The 26,457-nt window shown below is 34.5% G+C and overlaps 1 protein-coding gene and 1 pseudogene across 16 annotated transcripts in view; one reads left to right on the top strand and one right to left on the bottom strand.

Annotated features, from left to right (window-relative positions):
- The window catches only part of ORC4 (origin recognition complex subunit 4), a 96,677-nt gene that overhangs the window by 28,755 nt on the left and 41,465 nt on the right, over positions 1-26,457 (bottom strand). For 5 of the 16 annotated variants that reach the window (XR_011254552.1, XR_011254551.1, XR_011254550.1 and 2 more), the window contains 7 exons: positions 23,442-23,514; positions 16,587-16,663; positions 16,006-16,096; positions 6,795-6,870; positions 6,144-6,229; positions 2,789-2,837; positions 827-978 (listed from right to left, as the gene is read on the bottom strand). Coding sequence is in view for 10 of the 16 variants with exons in the window: in XM_069577622.1 (XP_069433723.1) it covers positions 827-978; positions 2,789-2,837; positions 6,144-6,229; positions 6,795-6,870; positions 16,006-16,096; positions 16,587-16,663; positions 23,442-23,514 (604 nt within the window). In the remaining 6 variants the exon portion in view is untranslated. Of the gene's footprint in view, positions 1-826; positions 979-2,788; positions 2,838-6,143; positions 6,230-6,794; positions 7,743-12,547; positions 13,862-16,005; positions 16,097-16,586; positions 16,664-17,298; positions 17,542-23,441; positions 23,515-26,457 lie in introns of all 16 variants that reach the window. The other 11 variants (XR_011254554.1, XR_011254549.1, XM_069577619.1 and 8 more) reach the window with 4 other exon arrangements.
- LOC138434942 (U2 spliceosomal RNA) lies at positions 39-216 on the top strand (annotated as a pseudogene).

Below are 26,457 nucleotides of genomic sequence, written 5' to 3'. Positions count from 1 at the left end.
GAAAGTTCATATAAGGACAGTAAAAAGAAGGTAAACACAATGCTTTTTGGCCTTTTGCCTAGTAGTATATGTTCTTGTCAGCTTAGTATCTGATACATATTCTGAGGACAATGAATTAAATGTGTTTCTGGAACTAGGAGATAGGAAGGGAGCTTGCTCCGTCCACTCCACCCATCGATCTGGTATTGCAGTACTTTCAAGAATGGTATACCCACTTCCAGGAAAAGTTTTTAAAAAGAGAGAGAGTAAACAAAAACAGACCTACATAAACTGTCTGAAGGTTTAACATGCATGGAGTCTACACAAAGTAATGTGATAACATTAAGACTTCAATTAAAATCATTATAAAAATCTCCCAAGGAGCAAAGAAGCTAGTGACTACTATGATAACATGACAGAAATAATCCCTTCCATTTCCAGAGATGTGTACCCACAAAGTTGGGTTAGTATCATTTTGAGCTGATTCCACGCACTTTTAAAATATGGAAAGAATCTTAAATATAAAAAGTATGAGAAACCATTAGCAATTTTTATAAAATGGTGGTGAGGTTAACTTTCTCTTTATTTACTAATGTAGAATTATATGATATTTATTAGCAAAATCTCACTTCACATTTTTTATTCAGTAATCTGAGTGAAATGGAGGGAGGTATTAGCCTACAAGCATGTGTGATAAACGTTTCCTTGTTTCCTTTGAGTTAAAAAGTGGCATAAATGTGTGAAACACTAATGAAATATATTAGTGAGCTACATAGTAACTAAGTCAGTTATTAAGCTTTAATTTTCTAAATATTATAATCAATTGTTTTTAAATAGAGAGACTTACCAATCTGCATGTAAGACCAATAATTACTACCGGAGTCTGTGCAGACTGAGAAATGTCAAGAAGGTTATAGAGGAGTGTTTGGTTTTTATGATGAGCAAAAAGATCAAATTCATCTAATATGAAGATCACTGGGCAACTACTAGTCCGGTCACCTAAGAAAAAATAAGAGTTTTATACTAATAAGCAGTTATATCAACCTTTCTTAAGCTTCCAAACTATTTAGTACATTTCATTTTCTAAAACTCAATCCAACAAAAGTACATTGTTAACCTACTTTGGGTAATGCACTTACCAATGCATGTTCAATTATTCAACAAAAAAATTATTCAAAAGACAAAATAGCTCCTATTGCCCTCAAGTACTTCAGTCTAAACCAGACTTCCAGTAGCTTTATTGAGGAAAAGTTAAGAAAATCATTTAAATGACTGAAGACTATTGTTTCTTAAATTATGTAAATAATTCTTCTATCATCAGAAAATAGACAAAGATTTTTTAACCTACATAGACCAAAATACTTCAGGTTTAAATATAAAAGTACATAAAACTATTACTTCAAAACAGACTCACTTTTAGTTAGAAATGCAAAGTAAGTCTTCCCCTGGAAATAATTTTTATAAACAATGGTACCAAAGCTACTTTAACTCCTACTAATGACAATTTCAACTTTTCAAAAACAGGGAAAACTTTCACATGACTCTGGATTCATTTTTTTCACTACAACAATGGAAAGTGCTTTAGGAGAACAAGCACTATTTCCTTAAGGTCAAAGGCTTTATATCTGCATAAACAAGTGAAAAAACCCTGGTAATAAACAGGTTAATTAATAATTCTTTTAATTATTATCAGATATTATAGTTTGGGTAATACTATCTAAAAGATAATAAAACATATACATTAACCTAAAAGACATTAAAACCACAGGGACCACTCAGAAGTCTAGACACAGACCTACATAAGACAGAAATTTCATTTCTGATAAAATACAGTATTACATAACAATGGAGAATTGGTATATTCAAGCCATCTCCACTTTACACCTTTCCAAAACAAATTCCAGCTAAATTATGAATTATAAGTGTATGTACTGGATGAAAATATAAGTGTATGTCTTTAAAGTATAAAGAAAAGAAAACTTTTGATTATGTAAATAATTTAAAACTTCTATTCATGAGAAAAGTCCAAACCAAAATTAAGAAAAAAACAAGTGTAAGAATTCTCACAGTTAAGTATGAGGTAAACCACCAAAATAAAGCAAAGAACAGGAAAAACACAAATCAGGAAATATCTGTGGCCAATTAAAATTTGATATGAACATCATGAGTGCCCAAATTATTAAAATTAAACTGAAAATTTTTTTCTATTAAAAAAGCAAACAAAAAAAACAATTGTTTGAGGTTCTGAAAAAAGTACTTTAAAATATGTTTAGAAAATGGATCTTCTAGGGTAATTTGGCAATCAGTATTTATGCTTTTAAATGTGAAATCTTTAACCCAGTATTCTACTCATTGAAATTTACCCCAGGAAATCTGGATGATCATTTAAGCATTTCTTCCTAATTATACAAAATCAGAAATAAAAGTTGATAGCCGGTGATTAATGTTATAATTTATTATGTTACAATTTTAAAATAGCTTATAATTTAAAAATGAGATATATGAGAACCATAAAAATGATCATGCACTCAATATTTACAGACATGGAATGATGCTTACAACATACTATGAGTAAGTGAAAAGATATACATCTCACAATAAAATAAAAAACATTTCATTCTTATAAAAATTATACTAATGATATACTATAGGTGAATAAAGATATGAAATAAAATGTTAATTGGAATAATCACTATTAATAGGAATTTCAGTGGTCATTATTTCTTTTTTATATTTATTTTTTATAAAGCATACGATCAGGGGAAAAATAAAGATAACTATTGATACTGTTAAATAAGCTAATATTTACCTTTTTTTAAAGCTTCCAGAAGAAATGAAAGGTTTTCAGCAAAGCTACCCTGAATAACAAAAAGAGACACCATGACTAGAAGTTTATTGAAATAAAGAATAAAAGAGGGCTATATGACTCCAGACACTGTATAAATAGTTTTATGTATTTTTCTAGTAAATGAAAGTCATTGGCCAGATTCTGAACTCCATCTCTTGTATGCTTACAATCTAAAACTTTAATATAACAGTAGAGATGGCATAACACTGAAAATGGGATTATGCCATGTTCAAAATTTTATATTTTCTGGATAAAATCTGTAAAAATTCAATCGAAGGTAGTTTTTAAGAGTTGCTATACTCTAAACACAATCAGAGAAAAAAAGAAATTCACTGTACTTTTATCTTCAAACGTGTCAGTCTGTTCCGAGTCTCAAACCCATACTACTAAAAAAATGACCATGAATTTGAATGAGATCCCAAAGGAAAAGGAAGAAGAAACCTGCCTCAAACATTAGACAATACAACCGTGTTTCTCTATTGAAGAGCAGATTATAGAATTTGTATATATCATATCAAATTTGGCTGTCTTTACTTAGAACAAGTCAATACATTTTTGGGTACAATTTAAATATTCTGGACAGAAACTAATAGAGTAGCAGATGCATTATCCAGAAGTTCCACAAGTTCCAGCTTGTGGATAAAGGCCTTGTTAAAATATTTTTTCACTGAAGTCCTTAATTTTTACTTCATTCAAATTTCTTAATTTAAAGAAACAGGAACTTTAAACTTGAGGCAGTGTTAAGGACAAAAGATACACACTTGTTTGTTTCCCAGTTAAGAAAGCTGATATAAAATAACATAACATGTTTTAAAGAACTTCTACACATTTCGTGATGATTACATGCTGTCAAGAAATATTATTTCCAAAGTAGGGAGGGCGAGAGGTATTTACCATAATGTAAACAAAAGCTCAGACAAACTGTTGGAAAATCAGTGGTCAAAGTTACTCAAAGACTGCTTATCTTTTGGTATTTATTTATATATATATATATATTTATTTATTTATTTTTAGCTGTGCTGGGTCTTTGTTGCTGCATGCAGGCTTTCTCTAGTTGCAAAGAGTGGGGGCTACTCTTATTCCTGTGGCTTCTCTGGTGGCAGAGCATGAGCTCTATCTAGAACGTGGGCTCCGCAGTTGTGACACACAGGCTCAGCTGCCCCATGGTATGTGGAATCCTCCTGGACCCAGGGTTGAACCTGTGTTCCATGCATTGGTAGGCAGATTCTTACCACTGGATTACCAGGGAAGGCTTATTTCTTTAAAAGACTATTACACTTTACAGTAAGTATATACTTAGGTAAATTCATATGTACATATTATAAGAATTTACTTTTGTAAGCATATACTTATATAAATATACACATACATATACACATGTGTGTGTGTATAAAAGTATATACAAATTTGCTCTAAATACACAAAACCAAAAGGCTCTGGGGTTAAATGACTTAGATTCTTAATGTCCAGCCTTTGTTATTTTATGAATTTAGACACACTAATTATGTCTTAGCCTCCAGGTGCCTAATTGATATAATGTAGGAGTTAAACTAATAATCTGTTTATGTGAGGATTATGATATCAATAGTAATGACTAGGATGGTAAGTAGCTGTGCCATGAATTATTTCATACAATCCAATACAAACAGCAATATTTAGAAAAGTTAGAAACACGAATCTACATCAAGTGGAAACCAAAACCCAAACAGATTCTATGTAACAGTAACTCTGCTTTGCCAAGGAGGCCACTATCTTTTATACTACATTCTGGACAAGGGGAAAACAACAGATTTCAGAAGGAACATTTGAACTTGCACTTCAAAAACCTGTAGGTAATGGACGGTAACACAGCACTGGCTCAACTTTTTATAGATAATTTTTCATTAACTGGAGGACAACTGCTTTACAATGTTGTCTTAGTTTCTGCTGTATAATGACATGATTCAGCTATAAGTATAAATACTAATATATCCCCTCCTTCTTGAGCCTCCCTTTCATTCTTGCCCATCATCACAGAGCACTGAGCTGAGCTCCATGTGTTACACAGTAGTTTCCCACTAGCTATGTATTTTACACATAGTTCAACTTTACTTATAGTTAATTTTTAAAGAATAAAATTACTAGATGTTAGGTGGCTCACACAACAATGGCAGTGTTATTACAGTCCATAAAACATAGTTTAGAGGAACACCACTGCATCATCACCAGTGACCAGAAAATGAATTTGAAATGTACACAACCCACTTCAACTGCATTAAGCTGAGGAGTCACTTCATGATGAAAATTACCTTAGCTTCAAGTTAAATTAATCATGTTTTCCTTGAGCCTAATAAATCAAGTTGATAGGTAAAATGTTTAATACAAGTTTCAAAACATTTCTAATCAGTTAAATTATTTATGTTTACTGCCCTGAGATCCCAAGGTACAATAACGATGTGGGTACAATAACTTTCTGAGAGTATTTTAATAGTAAAATACAACTGACATTTGCACAGTATCTTAGCATCCAATTTAAGAACAAAAATAATTATGTTTAACACTTCTTTTCATGTTTAGAATAAATGTGTGAAGTATAATAAGACAATGCCAATGAAACTGGTGAGGGATCTGTAATTCATACTTATTAGACACGATGTACAGGTAGTAAACAGTTATAGTCAATAGTTACAAATCTACCATTTGTAGCTTCAAATTCAGTACATTTTCTACTACTCTCATGCTATCCAAGTCTCTTAAGACTAGAAATAGACTAATAGAGTATTAATATTTTTAAAAGCAGATTAATCTATCTCCAAGGGTAGAGAATCAGAATATTTTTCTTACAAAGAAACAACTCAGATAATATTTAAACAAATCTTGTTTCTTAAACTATTTTATAACTAATGTGAAAAGTACAAGTGAAGCCACTCAGGCATGTCTGACTCTTTACGACCTCATGGACTGCAGCCTGCTAATCTCCTCTGTCCATGTGATTTTCCAGGCAAGAATACTGGAGTGGGTTGCCATTCCCTTCTCCAGAGAATTTTTCTGACCCAGAGATTGAACCTGGGTCTCCTGCACTACAGGCAGACTCTTTACTGTCTGAGCCACCGAGGAAGCCCTAATATAACCAATAAAATCTACTTTAAAAAGTCGAAACTTAAAAGATTTGATGAATAAATACATCCTATACATTGTACATTCTTATGATAAGAATCTTGTATATTTCATTTTAGAATCTCTGACCCATTCCTACTCTTCCAAAATATAAACAGGTCCATGCTATACAGACTTTACTTTGAATCCTATTTAATAAAATAGTGAAAATGATACTTACAAAAACTTTATCTCCAACCACATTTTCCAGATTTAACTGTCTTGTGATTTCCTTTAGGGCAATTTTATCATTGATCTGCAGCAGTCCTGAAATAAAACCCATTTAAAAGTAGGTCATAAAAATCAAATAAGTATTTGATACAATGCAGATTATTTTCTAGTCAAGTAAGTTTTTTTAATGCTTTTAAATATTTAACTAGAAAGAAAAAGTCAAAACTTTTTAGTTTACATTATTTCCTTTTTAAAATTTAATAGTGAAAACATTAAATAGACTCAAAGAACCATCTTCCTTGGAATTAATGTCATTTAGAAAAAGGATAAGAACACATGTACACTCATGGCTGATTCATGTCAATGTATAGCAAAACCACTACAATACTGTAAAGTAATTAGCCTCCAATTAAAATAAATAAATTAAAAAAAAGAAAATCAATACAAAAAAATGAGACCTCATGTGCTTTTATTAATAATTTTTTAAAATTTCTAAAAATATTGTGCATAGTGTGCTAAAGTAAAAGTCTGTTAAACAAAGATTTCATTTTTAAAATATAGTTATTAATGCAGATTTTAAATATATGAGTAAATTTAGTCTCATAATATAAAAAGCTCATATGCTTACATCATTCCAATGGCAAAATGAGAACACACTTACCATTTAAGTGAACTTGTAATATGTTTTCACTCACTCCTTCTACTTCCATTAGTTCTTTCAAAGCATGGTTTATTAACTAAATAATATTAAAAAGTTTATGAAATATTTAATAACAAGTAAACGATGATAAGCCCATATTCTTTTTTAAACTATGAGTAATAGGAACAGAATATTAACAGCTGTCATTGAAAATTAACAATTAAGTTTGCAGATTCTCTACAGACAGAAAGTTCAACTAGAACTTCTAATGTTTGATTTAGTAAGACGTCAGAACCAGGACTGATGCCACATTCTCTCAATCAGCTACCCAAACTTCTGATAAATATTTAGACATAACCCTTAAGTTTTCAAAGGAAATACTTCTTTGCAGTAGAAGTCACAAAAAACTACAGGTATTTAAGAACTTTACGTCTCAGTCAGTTCATTACATGTCTACAGTACTGACTTTACAAAATTATTATTGAACTCAGTTAAAAGCTATTGAAAATAAGTACCAGAAAAATACTAAATGACTGTAAAATATCTACCCTCAATAAATTAATTTCTGTGAAATACTGTGAACTACTTTGCATGTTACCTTGAAATGAAAATCAAAACAGAAATTCAAAGCGGTTAAGCTAAATATGAGATGTTACCTTTGTTAGTTGTTAGGTAACCAGAGAGAGCCCTTATTAAAGTACCTTAGATCTCACAACAATAAAAATTATTACTACTAGCAATATACTTCAAATATAAAGTGTGTGCATGCTAAATTGCTTCAGCTGTGTCTGACTCTTTGCAACTCCAAGGACGGTAGCCTGCCAGGCTCCTCTGCCCATGGAATTTTCCAGGCAAGAATACTGAGATGGGTTGCCATTCCGTTCTCCAGGGGATCTTCCTGACTCAGGGACTGAACTCATGTCTCAAGTCTCCTGCACTGGCAGGTGGGTTCTTTACCACTAGCATCACCTGGGAAGCCCAAAATATAATAGTAATTACTACTAAAAATACCCAGAAAGTGTTAAACCATCTTAAACTGTTCAATTATAAAGCTTCACATTTTTATAATTAGTTTTCTATGCCACATATTAACATTCTTTATATTTTTGATTTGTGACATCTTATCACTCATACTGCACTATCACATTTATCTCTTCATATTAATACTACATATATTTTCTGAAATGTGGAAATAAATAGAATTAAGAAAAAACGATTTTAAAAAAGGAAGAGTGATGGATTATTCTTGCTAATATGAAAATAGAAGCAGATGAGTACTATCACAAAATATATAGCTCAGGAAATTAGGCTATGTATACAACAAAAGTGGCATCAGACTTCATGAGGACAAAAAGGATTATGCCACAAAGTCACTGAGACAACTGGTAAACTATTTTGAAAAACAAAATACTACTTGTATTTGCAGTATTTTATCTCTATTTGTCACTGCAATATCTGTGTACAACAACAACAAAAAAGCAAAATCCCTCATTTCAAATCATCAGGTTTCACAACAGGATATCAAACATATTCTAAGCAGATGGTACTCCACCTCAGATCACAGGTAAACTAAGTCCTTTAAAAATAAAAAAGAAAGACAACTTCAAATGTCAACTCTCATACTATGAGTAAGAGCCCAGCAGAGAAAAGTTACATTCTTAGAGAAAACTGTCAAAAGATTAGGTGGTACTTCTCTGTCTTTCGATAAAATCACATCCTATCACCAGAGTTAGTCCCCAACTGATACTAACTTGCTTCTCAAAATATAGCCTGTATGGCATTTTCTTAGCAATCTGCTATGTTCTTGCACCTACTTCTTGCTATTGTACTTACATAGTATTTATATTTCCCTGGCTCTGATTTTATGTTTAAAATCACTTTAGGTTTGATAAATTGTTCAAAACCATTTCAAATTATTTGCAGAATGAAACAGGGTCAATAATAATGCCTTCATTTTACATATGCAAAGGAAGTTATAACAGGTTTATAGCCTTTTTTTCCACTAAATTTACTTTAACATCAAGTTACTGTGAGTTGCATGAATTAGCTCACAACTTTTTCGTTAGGTGTGTGTGTATGGTCTGAAATGATGATTTAAATATAGTAGCAAGCATGTCTTCAAATAATAATTTTAGTTTCACTCTTGATATGGCTAAAATTTACTGTGTAATTAGCTAGGTTAACAATCATAAGTCAGATTTTTTTTTCCCCAAGGAGACAATGTCATCTTTTCAATATTTTATACTATATTATATACGAAAAAAACCTTAGTTGGTTACGTTACATTAACCAGCATAATCAATTTGGATATCCCATTTCCACATTCTTCGTAGCTAAAAATTAATGTTACAGATATACTCGTATAGTTTGCTTTGAACTGCCAGCATCCAGAGGCTTTTATTACTATTCACAAATACTTTCAGGGACACAATATTCAACAATATGCAACCAGAAGAAACAAACTAGAAGAAACTTTAACCATCTAGTAAGTCTAATTTCTATGTAGAAGAGTATTTTCCAGACTTAAATCTCTCATTTGGAACCATATCTATTTTTAAAATAAAATATTTGAAATACAACAAACCACAGAATTTGTTATCTTTACCACTTAATTGAAGATTTTTAATTTTTGTATTTTAGACAGTTTGGCTAAGGGTAGTATTTTCAATATACTGCAATCTTATTTTTTAAGTTCAAATTTCTGTAATTATACTAATAATATTACTAACGCATGATTATACTAAGCTATGAAGGCAATGGCACTCCACTCCAGTACTCTTGCCCGGACAATCCCATGGATGGAGGAGCCTGGTGGGCTGCAGTCCATGGTGTTGCTAAGAGTTGGACACGACTGAGTGACTTCACTTTCACTTTTCACTTTCATGCACTGGAGAAGGAAATGGTAACCCACTCCAATGTTCTTGCCTGGAGAATCCCAGGGAGGGGGGAGCCTTGGTGGGCTGCCGTCTATGGGGTCACACAGAGTCGGACATGACTGAAGTAACTTAGCAGCAGCAGCAGCAGCAGCAGCAGCAGCAGCAGCAGCATGATATATATTATACTAATTATACGATAAAATAATACTCGTATCTAAGAATAACCTATTTTATATCTCAGGACACGCCCACACACAACAAATCATAAAAGTGAGGAGTTAAACAATGCTTCTCAGCTTTCTGAGCTCTCAATATTGGAGCATAGTAGGAATAAACTAAATTATACCATAATGGAATATTTTTTCCATACTTAAGTCACATTAGATAAATTATTTCAAAGCACCAGAACATGGTGTTGTACCCATAGACTTGTAGAATCCTTAATGTAAACAATGGACTTTCATTAGCAATGTTTCATATAGCTTCATTAATTTTAACAAATGTACCACAGTAAGGCAAGATGTTAATGACAGGGAAAACTGCCAGGGTGAGTGTGTGTATGAGCATGTATCTGTGAGAGAGAGATTACGTGGGAACTCTTTACTATCTGCTTACTTTTTCTTTAACAAATATATGTATTTTAGTCAATTTACTAATGAAATGGAGTATACAGGTTTAATTTGTATTTACTTATACATTTTGTAAGCGTTCACTAGCTCTATTTCCTTTTTTGTAAACTTTCTGTATGCCTTAAGAGACAAACTTCCAAAATCAAAGTTCAGAATAAATTAAGTCATTAGCTGCTCAAATTATACTTCTGGCTTGACACTTTGATGCATGAATCACTGAGATTCAACTTCTCTGTTGTAGGTCATTTTACTTCAAGATGCACAGTGTATGATGGAATAACAGGTCTAATGTACTGATTTTTTAGGTCTCATTTTCTCCCATACTGATACCAGAATATCACTATACAGCTCTTTGAAGAATTAAAGTACCATGTAAAAATGTTCTTCAAACATAGTATATAATGTGTTTTCCAAAAACAATAATTAAAACTGGAAAAAAAGGAAAATCATCCTTTTACTAAAGAAAGACCTAAATTCACATCAAGAGGGTTTGCAGAGTTACGGTTTTTATGACCTACACTTTGATATAACCTGTGAAACTTTCACACTGCTAAGAAACAGCAATTCTACAAGCATCTAGACAAGGAAAAATCACATATAAACTCAAGTTAGCTGTGGTGGTCATCAGTGAGGTTCACCATACTTCTGGTTAACCTCCCTTTCTAGGTACCTAGTAAAAATGCACTGCCCTGCTCTCTTGAAACTAGGTGTGACCATGTGACTCACTCTGGTCAATAAGTGTGAGATGTGCTCTGTAGCACCTCTGGGTAGGAACTTTAAGACTGTCCCTGATCCATCAGGCTTCCTTTCCTCCACTGGGACGTCAGTGGAGGAACATGCTGAGGTAATATTACCATTTCTTGTGAGTGAAGACAGAGAATAGTGCCCCCTTACTGTTACACAATGTGGGGACACAGCAAAAGTAAACAACAAATTCGAGTCAAGACACTGAGATTGAGGGTTGGTATGACTGCGTAATCTGAACTATCCAGTTTGAAAAAGCAGTTTATAAAGGGAAAAGAAAAGCCTGCCCTTGGAATTTTCCCATAAAACACAAACTGAATAAACTATGTGATTTCAAGGGAGGAAAAAATAAGTCACGGAAGAGTTTAATCCCAGTCATTTATAAGTAATGTGCAAAATAATTTTTTGATTTAAAATAGTCTTTTTACATTTCCCCATATTACTCAACTTCCTATCTCTTTTATATTTATGTGTTCTGAAGGAGTTTAGTGATTTGTTCTGTTAACTAGGTGCTGTATTTTTTTCCCTTGCCTTCAACCAACTTCCCACTCTGTAGTTTTAAAAATAGACTGCATGGTCATATAGTTCGCCCCTCAAAAACCATAAAAAGATATATAGTGAAAACAGCCTTAACCTCTGTTCCCATATGCCACTCAACAAATAACCCACTACGTTATTGTTTAATATTTCAGAAAGACATTTGTTGACATTGTTCAGTGGCTAAGTCGTGTCTCTTTATGACCCCATGGACTGCAGCACACCATAAAGAAGACATAAGACATAAAAATGGCCAAAAAGCACTTGAAAAGATGTTCAACATCACTATTAGAGAAATGCAAATCAAAATTACAATGGAGTATCACTTCACACTGGTCAGAATGGCCATCATCAATAAAACCAACAAACAATATGTGCTGGAGAAGGTATGTTGATGGGAATGTAAACTGGTACAGTCACTATGGAGAACAGTATAAAGTGAAAGTGAAAGTAAAGTCGCTCAGTCGTGTCCGATTCTTTGTGAACGCATGGACTGTAGCCCACCAGGCTCCTCCATCCATGGGATTCTCCAGGCAAGAATACAGGAGTGGGTTGCCACCTCTTTCTCTAGGGAGTCTTTCCGACCCAGGGATCGAACCCAGGTCTCCCGCATTGCAGGCAGACGCTTTAACCTCTGAGCCACCAGGGAAGCCCAGCGGTTCCTTAAAAAACTAAAAATAGAATATCATGCCCCAGAAAACCCACTCCTAGGCATTTACCCGGAGAAAACCATCATTTGAAAAGAGTCATACACCTCGATATTCAGCTCAACTGCAGCACTATTTACAATAGCCAGGGCATGGAAGCAACCTAAATGTCCATCAGCAGAGGAGAGGGTAAAGAAGATGTGGTGCACATATATATATATGCATTTATATATATAATATTTATATATTATATAATAATATATATGTTATATTTATATATAATAATACATATACATAAATATATATTTACACACAACGGAATATTCAGTAAGTTCACTCACTCAGTCACATCTAACTCTTTGTGACCCAATGGACTGCAGCACGCCAGGCTTGCCTATCCATCATCATTTCCCAGAGTTACACAAACTCATGTCCATTGAGTCGGTGATGTCATCTAACCATCTCATTCTCTGTCATCCCCTTCTCCTCCTGGCTTCAATCTTTCCCAGCATCAGGGTCTTTCCCAATGAGTCAGCTCTTCACATCAGGTGGCCAAAGGATACTTTGGCTGCAAAGAATACTCCAAGCTCCAATAGGAGCTTCAGCTTCAGCATCAGTCCTTCCAATGAATATTCAGGACTGATTTCCTTTAGGATGGACTGGTTGGATCTCCTTACAGTTCAAGGGACTCTCAAGAGTCTTCTCCAACACCACGGTTCAAAAGCATCAATTCTTCAGTACTCAGCTTTCTTTACAGTCCCACTCTCACATCCATACATGACTACTGGAAAAAACATAGCTTTGACTAGACAGACCTCTGTTGGCAAAGTAACGTCTCTGCTTTTTAATATGCTGTCTAGGTTGGTCACAGCTTTTCTTAAAAGGAGCAAGGGTCTTTTAATTTCATGGCTGCAGTCACCATCTGCAGTGATTTTGGAGCCCAGAAAAATAAAGTCTGTCATGTTTCCATTGTTTTCCCACCCATTTGCTATGAAGTGATAGGACCAGATGTCATAATCTTAGTTTTTTGAATGTTGAGTTTTAAGCCAACTTTTTCACTCTCCTCTTTCCTTTTCTTCAAGTGGCTCTTTAGTTCTTCTTCGCCTTCTGCCATAAGGGTGGTGTCATCTGCATCTCTGAGGTTGTTTCTCCCGGCAATCCTGATTCTGGCTTATGTTCATCCAGTCCAGCGTTTCTCACGTCGTACTCTGCATATAAGTTAAATAAGCAATATACAGTCTTGATATACTCTTTTCCCAATCTGGAACCAGTCTGTTGTTCCATGTCCAGTTCTAACTGTTGCTTCTTGACAAGCAATTTCTCAGGAGGCAGGTCAGATGGTCTGTTATTACCAACTCTTTAAGAATTTTCCACAGTTTGTTGTGATCCACAGTCAAAGGCTTTGGCATAGTCAACAAAGCAGAAGTAGATGTTCTTCTGGAACTCTCTTGCTTTTTTGATGACCCAATGGATGCTGGCAATTTGATCTCTGGTTCCTCTGCCTGTTCTAAATCCAGCTTGAACATCTGGAAGTTCACGGTTCACGTACTATTGAAGCCTGGCTTGGAGAATTTTGAGTGTTACTTTGCTGACGTGAGAGATGAGTGCAATTGTGAGGTAGTTTGAACATTCTTTAGCATTTCCTTTCTTCGAGACTGGAACAAAAACTGAATGGAGTATTACTCAGCCATAAAAAAGAACAAAGTAATGTCATCTGCAGGTACATGAGTGGACCTAGAGCTTGTCATATTGAATGAAGTAAGTTAGACACAGACAAATATCATATGATATTACTTATATGTGGAAAATTTTTTAAAAGGGTACAAATGAACTTATTTACAAACCAGAAGTAGTGTCACAGATGTAGAAAACAAACCTGTGGCTACCAGGGGGAAAGGTGGGATGGATAAATTGGGAGACTAGGGTTGACTTATACATAGTACTACCCATAAAATACGCAACTAATAAGGACCTACCATATAGTACAGAGAACTCTACACAATATTTTGAAGTGGCCTAAATGGGATAAGAATTTAAAAAGAGTGGACATAAGTATATGTATACCCAATTCACTCTGCTGTATATCTGAACCTGACACAACATTGTAAATCAATGATACGCCAATAAAAATTTAAATATATACATTTCAGGGAACTTTTGTTTATAGAGAAATATGATTTCTTCCCTTTTTTGGACTATATACAAATATTTCTGTATTCTCTTTTACTGCAGTATCACAGTCCATTACATGGATGGATGTATCAAGATTTCTTAATCAGTATTCTGAGGGTTATTTATACTGTTTCTCATCTTGCACTGCTAATAAACATTGCTGTAATGAGTAACAATACACATATCATTTCACAAAGATAAATTCCTAGAAATGTTGCTGAGTCAAAAGTAGGCACATTTGTAATATTGGTTAGATTTTGTCTAATTCTAATTTACACCACCAGCAAGAACATCAGTATGTTATCAATTTTATAGATCTTCTTGTTAACCTGATAGAAAAAATTACTGTATTTTTATTTAATTTACCAGATTATGAGTGAAATTAAACATGTTTCTAAGTTTAAAACTGATTTGTATTTAATTTCCTATGACCTTTCTGTGCATATCTTTCCTCAGTTTTTCTACTGTTAATAGAGCTGTTGTTTTAATAGTAGTCTCATAGCTCAAAAGTATATTAGTCACATACTTTTCCTATATAAACTACCATAAATAGCACTGAAGTCAAACACAAAGAAAAATCATAATAAAAAAACTAAGGATAAAGAAATAGTGGTTGTATACAAGGACTAAGCCAAAGGACTGCACTAAATTAAACAGTCAGAAATAAATACGGTCATAAATGTGATCATAATAAATGAAAAAATTTTTAAAGAAAATAAATTATTTAGATCTAAATCTCCAATTTATGTACTACAAACAATACTGGAAACAAGTGATGACAGTAAAATCCTAAAGTCCTAATTTCCCAATCTTTACATAATACACAGTCAAACTGTATTGCTTAAAAAATTAAAACATAATTCTAATTCTATTTTATATAGTTTTACTTAATATAAAATAATACATAATACACAATTTTACTTCTATACATAGTAAAAATGCATATTAGTGAAAAATCTAAATTTATTGCATGGAATATAGCAAAAGCAGATTATACAATTACATAGTAATATTTGTAATATAATAGCCATAACTGGTCTTACACTGAATAAAGAAAATGAAAAGAGAAAACAAGGGTAAAAAAGCAAAAGTTATCTTTTTGAGGTTAACTAAAGTTATAATACAATAAAGATGGTAAGTAGAAGAGAACTCTAGAAGATACGAATGCATGTATTAAAAAAACCTGCCTGAGTTAGGGTTACACAATAAACTAAAAGAACAAAATGCTTGATATGATAGCTACCTAATCTACAAATAGAGACAATATCATGCCTACCTTGCAGGGTTAATGTAAAGAATAAATAACAGAAGATAAATAAAAGGTACAAGGAACATGTTCAATAAATGCCAGTTTGCTTTGTCTATTGGCAGTCACAAATTCTTGAAGGACCAAAGACCACAATGGAACAAATAACATTTGAAAATTTATTACTGTGAGGAAAAATAAGGTAAAAAAAGTTCTCTCAACTCAAATAAACAAGTCTAACTTTATAAAGGCTTTGCATGTATTCTAAGACTTAAAATTAAAAAAAAAATGCTAGTAACACAAGGATGAAATAATCAAAACCATTTTCAATGTTGTACATGCCTACAAAGCAAAGGAATGCCAGAAATCAACAGCTTTTACCATGGTCTTTCCTGAACCTCGGGGTCCAATAATGAGAACAGAGTTACTTTCTCCATGGATAGCAGTTCTTTTTAGCAGCTCTATTAAGTGTCTGAAATGATATAAAGAGGCCAAAATTTAAAAAGCAAAGCTGAAATAATTTGCTAGGTAATACTTTTTAAATTAGTCCTATAGAGAAGAACAGAAATACTGATTCTCTAGAAACCTCAAGAAGAAACCAAGTAAGACTGAAATATTGTGGTCTTTATGGTGGTATGGGATAGGAACAACTGTGGCAAATCTTAGGAACTTTCACTTCACAGCTGGCTGCTGAGCATTAGGGGCAAGCTCAGAAATCTCTCCATAATACCAAATGACAGAAATAAACAGTTTGAAAGTTAAGAGTTTTTTTCATTATGGAAATATGTATATCTGCTCTTCCCTCACAACAAGTCATTTTTTTATACACAAAGCAAAACTTTACCTCTATAAAAATGCTCACTATCCTTGTTTAAGACAAAATCTGTGTATGACAATTTCTACAAAACCTAAAGGGTATCTATAAGTAGTTTCGTAACAGATAAGTGGGAATCTAAACTTACTTATATTGTACTTGTACTCCAAATAGGTTACCATGTGGACTCTGATGACAAAATCTTTCACGTAAAATTCTTTGTACCTGATAAAAATAAAGTGAATACAAATGAAAACATTATATATGCAATCAAAAATAAACAAGTAAATATATTTATAGCAGTTCGAGTTAGGTATTAATGAATCAATTCAGCTCTCCCTAAACAACTTGTCATCATGAGGTCTGGCATTTTCCCAAGTGATAAAATTAACAGTTCTTGTTTTCCAGGTGGCACTAGTGATAAAGAATCTGCCTGCCAATGCAGGAGACTTAAGAGATGTGGGTTCAATCCCTGGTTCAGGAAGATCCTCTGGAGGAGGGTATGGCAACCCACTCCAGTATTCTTCCCTGGAAAGGCCCATGGACAGAGGCACCTGGCAGGCTACGGTCCACAGGGTTGCAAAGAGTTGGACATGACTGAAATGACTTAGCAGCAGCAGCAACTCCCAGAGAAAGGATGAGAATTTAGTCATGAAGCTTTCAACAAGAGAGCTTTATGATGTTACTTTAGCAACATCAGCAATTTGAGGGCTGTTTTAATGTATGTGAATAAATGAATACTTCATTTTGTGTAATATGTCAGCCAAGGAATAAACAATGAGAGAATTTAATAATGTAATCTAATCTAATAATGCTCATGAACCATATCTCAGTCTTTGAGTTTAGTCACTCAGTCTTACCTGACTGTGTGATCCCATGGACTGTAACCCACCAGGCTTCTCTGTCCATAGGATTTCCCAGGCAAAAATACTGGAGTGGACTGCCAGCTCCTTTTCCAGGGGATCTTTCCAACCCAGGGATTGAACACAGGTCTCCAACATTGCAGGCAGATTCTTTACTGTTGGAGCTACCTAGAGACCAACATATCTAAACTGGTTTAGCTCAAGCCCTATCTTTCTGTACCTCTCATAGAAGTCAGGATTCTGAGGAAACAAGAAATTTTAAAGTCCACACAGTTATTGAGGACCTATTAGATGCAGAGCACAAAACTATTAAAAGAATATGATCTGTTGCCTAAAAAAAAAGCATATATATATTAGTAAGAAATGACACAGTCAGTAATCTGCAAAAAATTAGTAACCTAGCATATAAGGAGATGTTCAAATATATAGAAGAAATCATACTGATCTATGATATAAAATAAGAAATCACTGGAATTAAGTAAAATTCTTCTAAAGAGCTAAATTTTTATTTTGTCTTAAAATGATGGACTTAGACACAGCTGTAAAAAAGAAATTCAATCCATCACATTCTTTAGAAAGATGGACCATCAAAATTGTTCCTTTTCTACATTTGCTGCTAACAAACAGTGTCCAGTGACAAAAACCTTAGGAGGTTATTTCAGATTTAGCTTCATCAGCAGAAACAAGAAGTTGCCAACATTATTTGCTTCTTGCAGACTCAAGTGTGCAGTATGGGAGTGATCTTTCATGTATCAATGAAAAAAATCTGAGTTCACTTTATATATACCAGAGGCAGAGAGAAGCAAATTATTCACTAGGGATAAAATAATCCATACTTAGCATTTAGAAGGAAGTGGAAAGAATAGAAAGATTGGTGTCCGAGAGACAATACACTATTCTGGCAGGCCTGTTTTGAGGATTAAAGAAAGTAGTAATCTGTAATACAATATAGTTATTATATAGGAAACAGCTGATATCTATAAAAAACCTAAGGAAGCAAACATACATTCAACTAAACATAGTGTGTATTCCTCCCCCTAGACAAGATCACTGTAAAAAAAACACGAACCTCAGTGCTTTTCTTGTTTAAAACTTCATTAAAGTCTACAGACAGACAATTTTGAATAAAATACAAGATAAAGAAAAAGTGAAGCAAAGCTGTAGTGAATACTCAGAGGTTCGAAAATTCTAAAGTGAGTTGATGTGAAAGTTAAACAGGTATGTACATGTACAGAAATTAATTTAGGTGCACAGGGAAGATCTTCGCTATTTACAAAGATATGTTCACTTCAGTCACTCAGTCGTGTCTGACTATTTGAAACCCCATGTCCTGAAGCATGACAGGTCTCCTTGTCCATCCCCAACTCCAGGAGTTTTCATAAACTCAGGTCCATGGAGTCAGTGATGTAATCCAACCATCCCATCCTCTGTCATCCCCTTCTCCTTCTAACTTCAATCTTTCTCAGGATTAGGGTCTTTTCCAATGAGTCAGTCAGTTCTTCGCATCAGGTGGACAAAGTATTGGAGTTTCAGCTTCAGCAACAGTCCTTCCAATGAATATTCAGGACTGATTTCCTTTAGGATGGACTGGTTGGATCTCATTTCAGTTCAAGGGAAACTCAAGAACCTTCTCCAACACCACAGTTGAAAAGCATCAATTCTTCAGTGCTCAGCTTTCCTTATAGTCCAACTCTCACATCCATTCATGACTAGGGAAAAACCATAGCTTTGACAAGAGGGACCTTGTTGGCAAAGTAAAGTCTCTGCTTTTTAATATGCTGCCTAGGTTATCATAACTTTTCCTCCAAGGAGTAAGCGTCTTTTAATTTCATGGCTGCAGTCACCATCTGCAGTGATTTTGGAGTCCCCCAAAATAAAGTCTGACATTGTTTCCACTGTTTTCCCATAAGTGATAGGACCGGATGCCATGATCTTAGTTTTTTGAATGTTGGGTTTTAAGCCAACTTTTTCACTCTCCTCTTTCCTTTTCATCAAGTGGCTCTTTAGTTCTTTGCTTTCTGCCGTAAGTATGGTGTCATCTGCATCTCTGAGGTTATTGATATTTCTCCTGGCAATCTTAATTCTGGCTTGTGCTTCATCCAGTTTAGCATTTCTCATGATGTACTCTGCATGTAAGTTAAATAACCAGGGTGACAATATAGAGCCGTGACATAGTCTTTTCCCGATTCCTTTCCCAGTCTGTTGTTCCATGTCCAGTTCTAACTGTTGCTTCTTGACAAGCAGATTTCTCAAGAGGCAGGTCAGATGGTCTGTTATTCCTATCTCTTTCAAAATTTTCCACAGTTTGTTGTGATCCACACAGTTAAAGGCTTTGGCATTGTCAACAAAGCAGAAGTAGATGTTTTTCTGGGACTCTCTTGCTTCTTTGATGATCCAATGGATGTTGGCAATTTGATCTCTGGTTCCTCTCCCTATTCTAAATCCAGCTTGAACATTTGGAGGTTCACGGTTCACGTACTGTTGAAGCCTGGCTTGAAGAATGTTGAGTGTATAGCATGTGAGATGAGGGCAATTGAGTGGTAGTTTGAGCATTCTTTGGCATTGCCATTCTTGGGGACTGGAATGAAAACTGAGCTTTTCTAGTCCTGTGGCCACTGATGAGTTTTCCAAATTTGCTGGCATATTGAGTGTAACACTTTCTCAGCATCATCTTTTAGGATTTGAAATAGCTTAACTGGAATTCCATCACCTCCACTAGCTTTGTTCGTAGTGATGCTTTCTAAGGCCCACTTGACTTTGGATTCCAGGATGTCTGGCTCTAGGTGACTGATCACACCATCATGATTATCTGGGTTGTGTAAATCTTTTTTGTGTAATTCTTCTGTGTGTTCTTGCCACCTCTTCTTAATATCTTCTGCTTCTGTTAAGTCCATACCATTACTGTCCTTTACTGTGCTCAACTTGGCATAAAAAGTTCCCTTGGTATCTTTACTTTTTTGAAGAAATCTCTAGTCTTCCCCATTCTATTGTTTTCCTCTATTTGATCACTGAGGAAGGCTTTCTTATCTTCCCTTGCTATTCTTTGGTACTCTGCATTCAAATGGATATATCTTTCCTTTTCTTCTTTGCCTTTAGCCTCTCTCCCTTTCATAGCTATTTGTAAGGCCTCCTCAGACAACCATTTTGCCTTTCTGTATTTCTTTTTCTTGGGGATGGTCTTGATCTCTGCCTCCTGTACAAGTCATGAACTTACAACCACAGTTCTTCAGACACTCTACCAGATCTAATCCCTTCAATTTATTTGTTATTTTCACTGTATAATCATAAGGGTATTGATTTAGGTTATACCTAAACGGTCTAATGGTTTTCCCTACTTTCTTCAATATAAGTCTGAATTTGGCAGTAAGGAGTTCATGATCTGAGCCACAGTCAGCTCCCGGTCTTGCTTTTGCTGACTGTATAGAGCTTCTCCATCTTTGGCTGCAAAGAATATAATCAATCTGATTTTCGTGTTGACCATCTGGTGACGTCCATGTGTAGAGCCTTCTCTTGTGTTTTTGGAAGATGGTGTTTGCTATGACTGGTGTGTCCTGTTGGCAAAACTCTATAAGCTTTTGCCCTGATCCATTCTGTACTCCAAGGCCAAATATGCCCCTTACTCTAGGTATTTCTTGACTCCCTACTTTTGGATGCCAGTCCCCTATAATGAAAAGGACATCTTTTCTGGGTGTTAGTACTAGAAGGGCTTGTAGGTCTTCATAGACGTGTTCAACTTCAGCTTCTTCAGCATTACTGGTCGGGGCATAGACTTGGATTACTGTGATACTGAATGGCTTGCCTTGGAAACAAGTACTGCATTTTGGAATCTTTTGTTGACTATAATGGCTATTCCATTTCTCCTAAGGGATTCTTGCCCACAGTATTAGATATAATAGTCATCTGAGATAAATTCATCCACTCCAGGCCAGTATTTTTAAAAGCATAATTAAACATTTTCCTTTAAACAGAAGGTAAGTAAGGTCTTACAAAGGAATGTCAGTAACATTTAATTTTTGCTGTAAAAAAATGTAGTTCTGGTTAAGCCAGTGTAGAAATATCATACCCATTTCCAGCTAGACTCCTCAAGTATATACATAGTTAAAAAATATTAAATGTTTATGATAAAAACACTAAATATACTAGAAATATAAGGAGACTCTCTCAACCTGTTAACATCCACAAAAAACCACAGCTAACATCATCAGTTCAGTTCAGTCACTCAGTCGTGTCCAACACTTTGTGACTCCATGAATCGCAGCATGCCAGGCCTGCCTGTTCATCACCAACTCCCGGAGTCCACCCAAACTCATGCCCATTGAGTCGGTGATGCCATCCAATCATCTCATCCTCTGTCATTCCCTTCTCCTCCTGCCCTCAATCTTTCCCAACATCAGGGTCTTTTCCAATGTGTCAGCTCTTTGCATCAGGTGGCCAAAGTATTGAAGTTTCAGCTTCAAAACCCGTCCCACCAACGAACACCCATGACTGATCTCCTTTAGGATGGACTGGTTGGATCTCCTTGCAGTCCAAGGGACTCTCAAGAGTCTTCTCCATCACAGTTCAAAAGCATCAATTCTTCAGCACTCAGCTTTCTTTATATTCCAACTCTCATATCCATACACGACCACTGGAAAAACCATAGCCTTGACTAGATGGACCTTTGTTGACAAAGTAATGTCTCTGCTTTTTAATATGCTATTTAGGTTGGTCATAACTTTATTTTCAAGGAGTAAGCGTCTTTTAATTTCATGGCTGCAGTCACCATCTGCAGTGATTTTGGAGCCCAAAAATGTAAAGTCTGATACGGTTTCCACTGTTTCCCCATCTATTTCCCATGAAGTGATGGGACCAGATGCCATGATCTTCATTTTCTGAATGTGGAGCTTTAAGCCAACTTTTTCACTCTCGTCTTTCACTTTCATCAAGAGGCTCTTTAGTTCCTCTTCACTTTCTGCCATAAGGGTGGTGTCATCTGCATATCTGAGGTTACTGATATTTCTCCCGGCAATCTTGATTCCAGCTTGTGCTTCTTCCAGCCCAGCGTTTCTCATTATGTACTCTGCGTATAAGTTAAATAAGCAGGGTGACAATATGCAGCCTTGATGTACTCCTTTTCCTATTTGGAACCAGTCTGTTGTTCTGTGTCCAGTTCTAACTGTTGCTTCCTGACCTGCATACAGGTTTCTCAAGAGGCAGGTCAGGTGGTCTGGTATTCCCATCTCTTTCAGAAGTTTCCACAGTTTGTTGTGATCCACACAGTCAAAGGCTTTGGCATAGTCAATAAGGCAGAAATAGATGTTTTCTCTGGAACTCCTTTGCTTTTTCTATGATCCAGCAGATGTTGGCAATTTGATCTCTGGTTCCTCTGCCTTTTCTAAAACCATCTTGAACATCTGGAATTTCACGGTTCATGTATTGCTGAAGCCTGGCTTGCAGAATTTTAAGCACTGCTTTACTAGTGTGTGAGACGAGTGCAACTGTGCGGTAGTTTGAGCTAACGTCATACATCATACTCACTGGTAAAAGACTGAACACACTTTCCAAATATAAAAAATGGTCTGCTCTTGCTAGCTTACTCAGTATTATACTGAAGGTTCTGGTCGTGACAATCAGACAACAAAAAGAAATGAAAGGCTACAGATTGGAAAGGAAGAAGTAAAACTATATCTCTTTGAAGAGGTCATGATGTTATATACAGAAAAGCCAAAGGAATAAACTAAAAAAATATATTATAAATGAGTTTAGCAAGGTTATAGAATATAAGATTAATATAGAAAAATCAATTTCATTTAGATACACAAGGAACAAATAAAACATAAAAGTAAGAAAATAATTTCATTTACAACCACAACAAAAGGAATAAAATACTTTTCAATAAACTTACCTAAAGAAGTGAAAAACTCTGAAGATAATATTAAACTAAATTGAAACTTGAGAACATTTAGGAAGACAAGAATAAAATTAGGATTCCATCTATCCAAACATTTATAGAGGTTGAAATTAGGAAGCAGCATTGTCACTTTCCTTGACAATGGAAAGTGTGCTCCTTCATACATAATAAGGGGAGAATTCAAGTTAAGAATTCAAGTTATCCCCTTTCATGGTAACAGGCATTCAGATTAATGAAAATATACACTAACCTGTGAAACGTAGTCTGCTTGTATTAAGTTGCTACTCTTTGATTTACGACTGCTCATTTCCACAAATGAAATCCTTTAAAAAAATAATAAAAAATTTTAGCATGAATATAAGGATGATTGGCTTACAGAAATTAAGAATTTACTATTATAGACTCAAACACAGTGACATATGTAAGTTATTTCTCAATAAAACCAGAAAAAGAAAAATCTCAACGGCTCCTCTTTGCCTAACTACAGGTTTATTTGACACTCCCATTTCACATTTTAGATGGTTCTTATAATTAGTCCTACCTTTCTTTTCAATCTAGTATTCAGCTTCCTTTCTCTGCCTTTAAAAACAAAATCAAACAAACGAAAAACAACGGATGCACTTCCTTTGTATAGAATGTTGCTCCCCACATTCATCCCACAGGATCATCTATTCCAGAAAAACTTCGCTTTCTTGCTCCACTCATCAATCATACACAGTCATTACAGACTAGGTAAAATGTTTCTTCTGCAAACATACAGAACTGCCTGTACTTCTCTTTATTCATAAACATTTCATACTAAACAAAATTTTGTGGTCAATGCCACCAAATTGAGAATACTTAAAAATTCCAAGCATTAACTGGAATGGTGTGTGTGTGTGTGTTTAATAACAAAGAAAAAGTTCTGTAAAATTCTCCTGGAGGGAAAAAAAAAAAAATTCTCCTGGAGGGCAATATATTCATAGATAAACACCTTCAGCTAAAAGATCTAATTTTCTCACCAGCAATTTCCTAGAGAAGTACTTCACTAATCAGGTAATAATAACTTAGCCAGGAATTGTTGGAAGTGTTTTGAATTTATGATCTTATTTAATTCTCAGAATCCTATGGAATAATCCTAATACCTCTTTCAGATTAGATGACACAGAAAGGTTAAGTAACTTGATCAAAACCATAACAGTACATAGGTTAGAGTCAGGATTTAAACCCAATCTAGTTATACTTCATTATACATAACTATTATCTATCTATCTATACACACATACACACACACAGAAAATACATAAATATTATATACATAGTTATAAGTATATATAACTGCTATTTAGCCACCTGATTTTAAAAAGCAGAAATTTCAATAACTTGAAGGAAGATCTGCGTGTGATATATTTTACATTCATACTTAATAATTTCATATACTGACATTTAGACAACAACCTTTGGCATTAGTTTCTACAGGACAGCAGCAGAGCAATGCTTTGACAGCAAATCTGTACCTTCCCTTACAGTATAGACAAGGCCTAAGTCCCAAAAGGATTCTGGCTCCAGGCCAGAATAGAGTACAAGAACAGAGTACTCTCCTGATGTTTTGGTTCCTTAAGCTTCCCTCTTAGGAGAAAAGCGGTTTTCTCAGCTGCCTTAGGGCACCTTTTAGCAACCTTTTCTCTATTCAAGGCACCTTGCCTGACAATCTTTACATCGATTATTTTAATTTTATCCTACTAAATTTTTTTTATCTTGAATCAGAGTTGTGTGTGAGGAAAAACCCTTTCAGGAATATGAAATTACATCTTCATTCTGATTAAAGATACTCTTGACTGTGAAAAAGTCTGAAATCACAGGAAACAATGGAACAACTGTCCCTGAGACAATAAAAAGTAAACTCTAAAAAAATGGGGGAGAGATTTGACAATATACCTTATCTTTTTCAAGCTATGTTAGCTATTTCACAGTACTAATGGAATTAAAATATATTTCTCTCCATTTCATGGACTGAGAAAACATGCTCAGTAGAGCTAAGTAAAATGTCTGAGGTCACAGGGTAGGTGTCTAAACTGCCTCCTTGTATTGAATATAATTCAGGTAAGTCACTAAAATCATGCACATGGTGACACATGATCATTTCGTGATTATTCGTGAAAGAAACATACATACACCCTGCACTTCAGTGCCTATACATAAATTTTGACTGCAAATTAAGTATTAATCAAAAGATTGACGCTCAACCATAAATGATCCAACTAGAAAAATGGGTCAAAGGCATAAGCAGACATTTCAGACAAAGAGGCTATATGGATAGCAAATAAACACCTGAAACACATTAGCCATTAGAAAAAGGCAAATTGCAACTACAAGGTACACATTTATCTGAAAAGCAAAAACAGAACAGAGAAAACACCACATGCTGGTAAGCATGAAGAGAAGGAAGATCTCATATACAACGACTCGTGAGAATGTGAAATGTTACATCCATTCTGCAAAGTTTCTTTTGGCCATTTCTTATAAACAAACATACACTTACTGTGTGACACAGTGATTACACTTTTGGGTATTTATATCACAGAAATGAAAATTTATGCTCAAATGAAAATCTGTAATATGAGTCTCAATAAAAACTTTATTTGGAACAGCCAAAAACCTGAAGACAATACAAATGTCCTACAATGAGTTAATGGGGTTAAAGAAATGGAACATCCACACACTGAGGGACTATAACTGAGGCCAAAAAAAAAAAAAAATTAACCACTGATATGTGCAATAATGTGGACGGCTCTCAAGGGCATTATGCTTTGAGAGAAAAAGGCTGATCACAAAAATATTACATATTGTATGATTACATTAAAAAATTCTTGAAATGACAAAATTATCACAAAGATGAAGAACAAATACATGATGGCAAAGAAACAGAACTGAGGAATGAGTATGATAATACAAAAGGAGTTACAAAAAGAATTTTCTTTGTAATGATGAAACAGTTTTGTATCTTTATTGCAATACCACAAAAATCTACACATGGGATCAAGCCACAGAGAATTAAACAGACACACAAAAATGAGTAAAAGTAAAACCTGTTGAGAACTGAATAAGGTCTGTAGTTCAGTTAACAGTGTTATACCAATGTCAATGTCATGGTTTGGACCTGCAATATCATAAGACGTCACACTACAGACAATCTGGTTGAAGGGTTTATGGAACACTATGAACTATATTTGCAACTTCTGTGAGTCTGTAATAACTTCAAAATAAAAATTTAGCAAAAATAAAAG

Source organism: Ovis canadensis, chromosome 2 (assembly GCF_042477335.2).
Source record: "Ovis canadensis isolate MfBH-ARS-UI-01 breed Bighorn chromosome 2, ARS-UI_OviCan_v2, whole genome shotgun sequence".
In the NCBI taxonomy this organism is placed as follows: domain Eukaryota; kingdom Metazoa; phylum Chordata; class Mammalia; order Artiodactyla; family Bovidae; genus Ovis; species Ovis canadensis.
The sequence above is the reverse complement of the archived record's forward strand: the minus strand, read 5'-3'. Positions and strand labels throughout refer to the sequence as shown.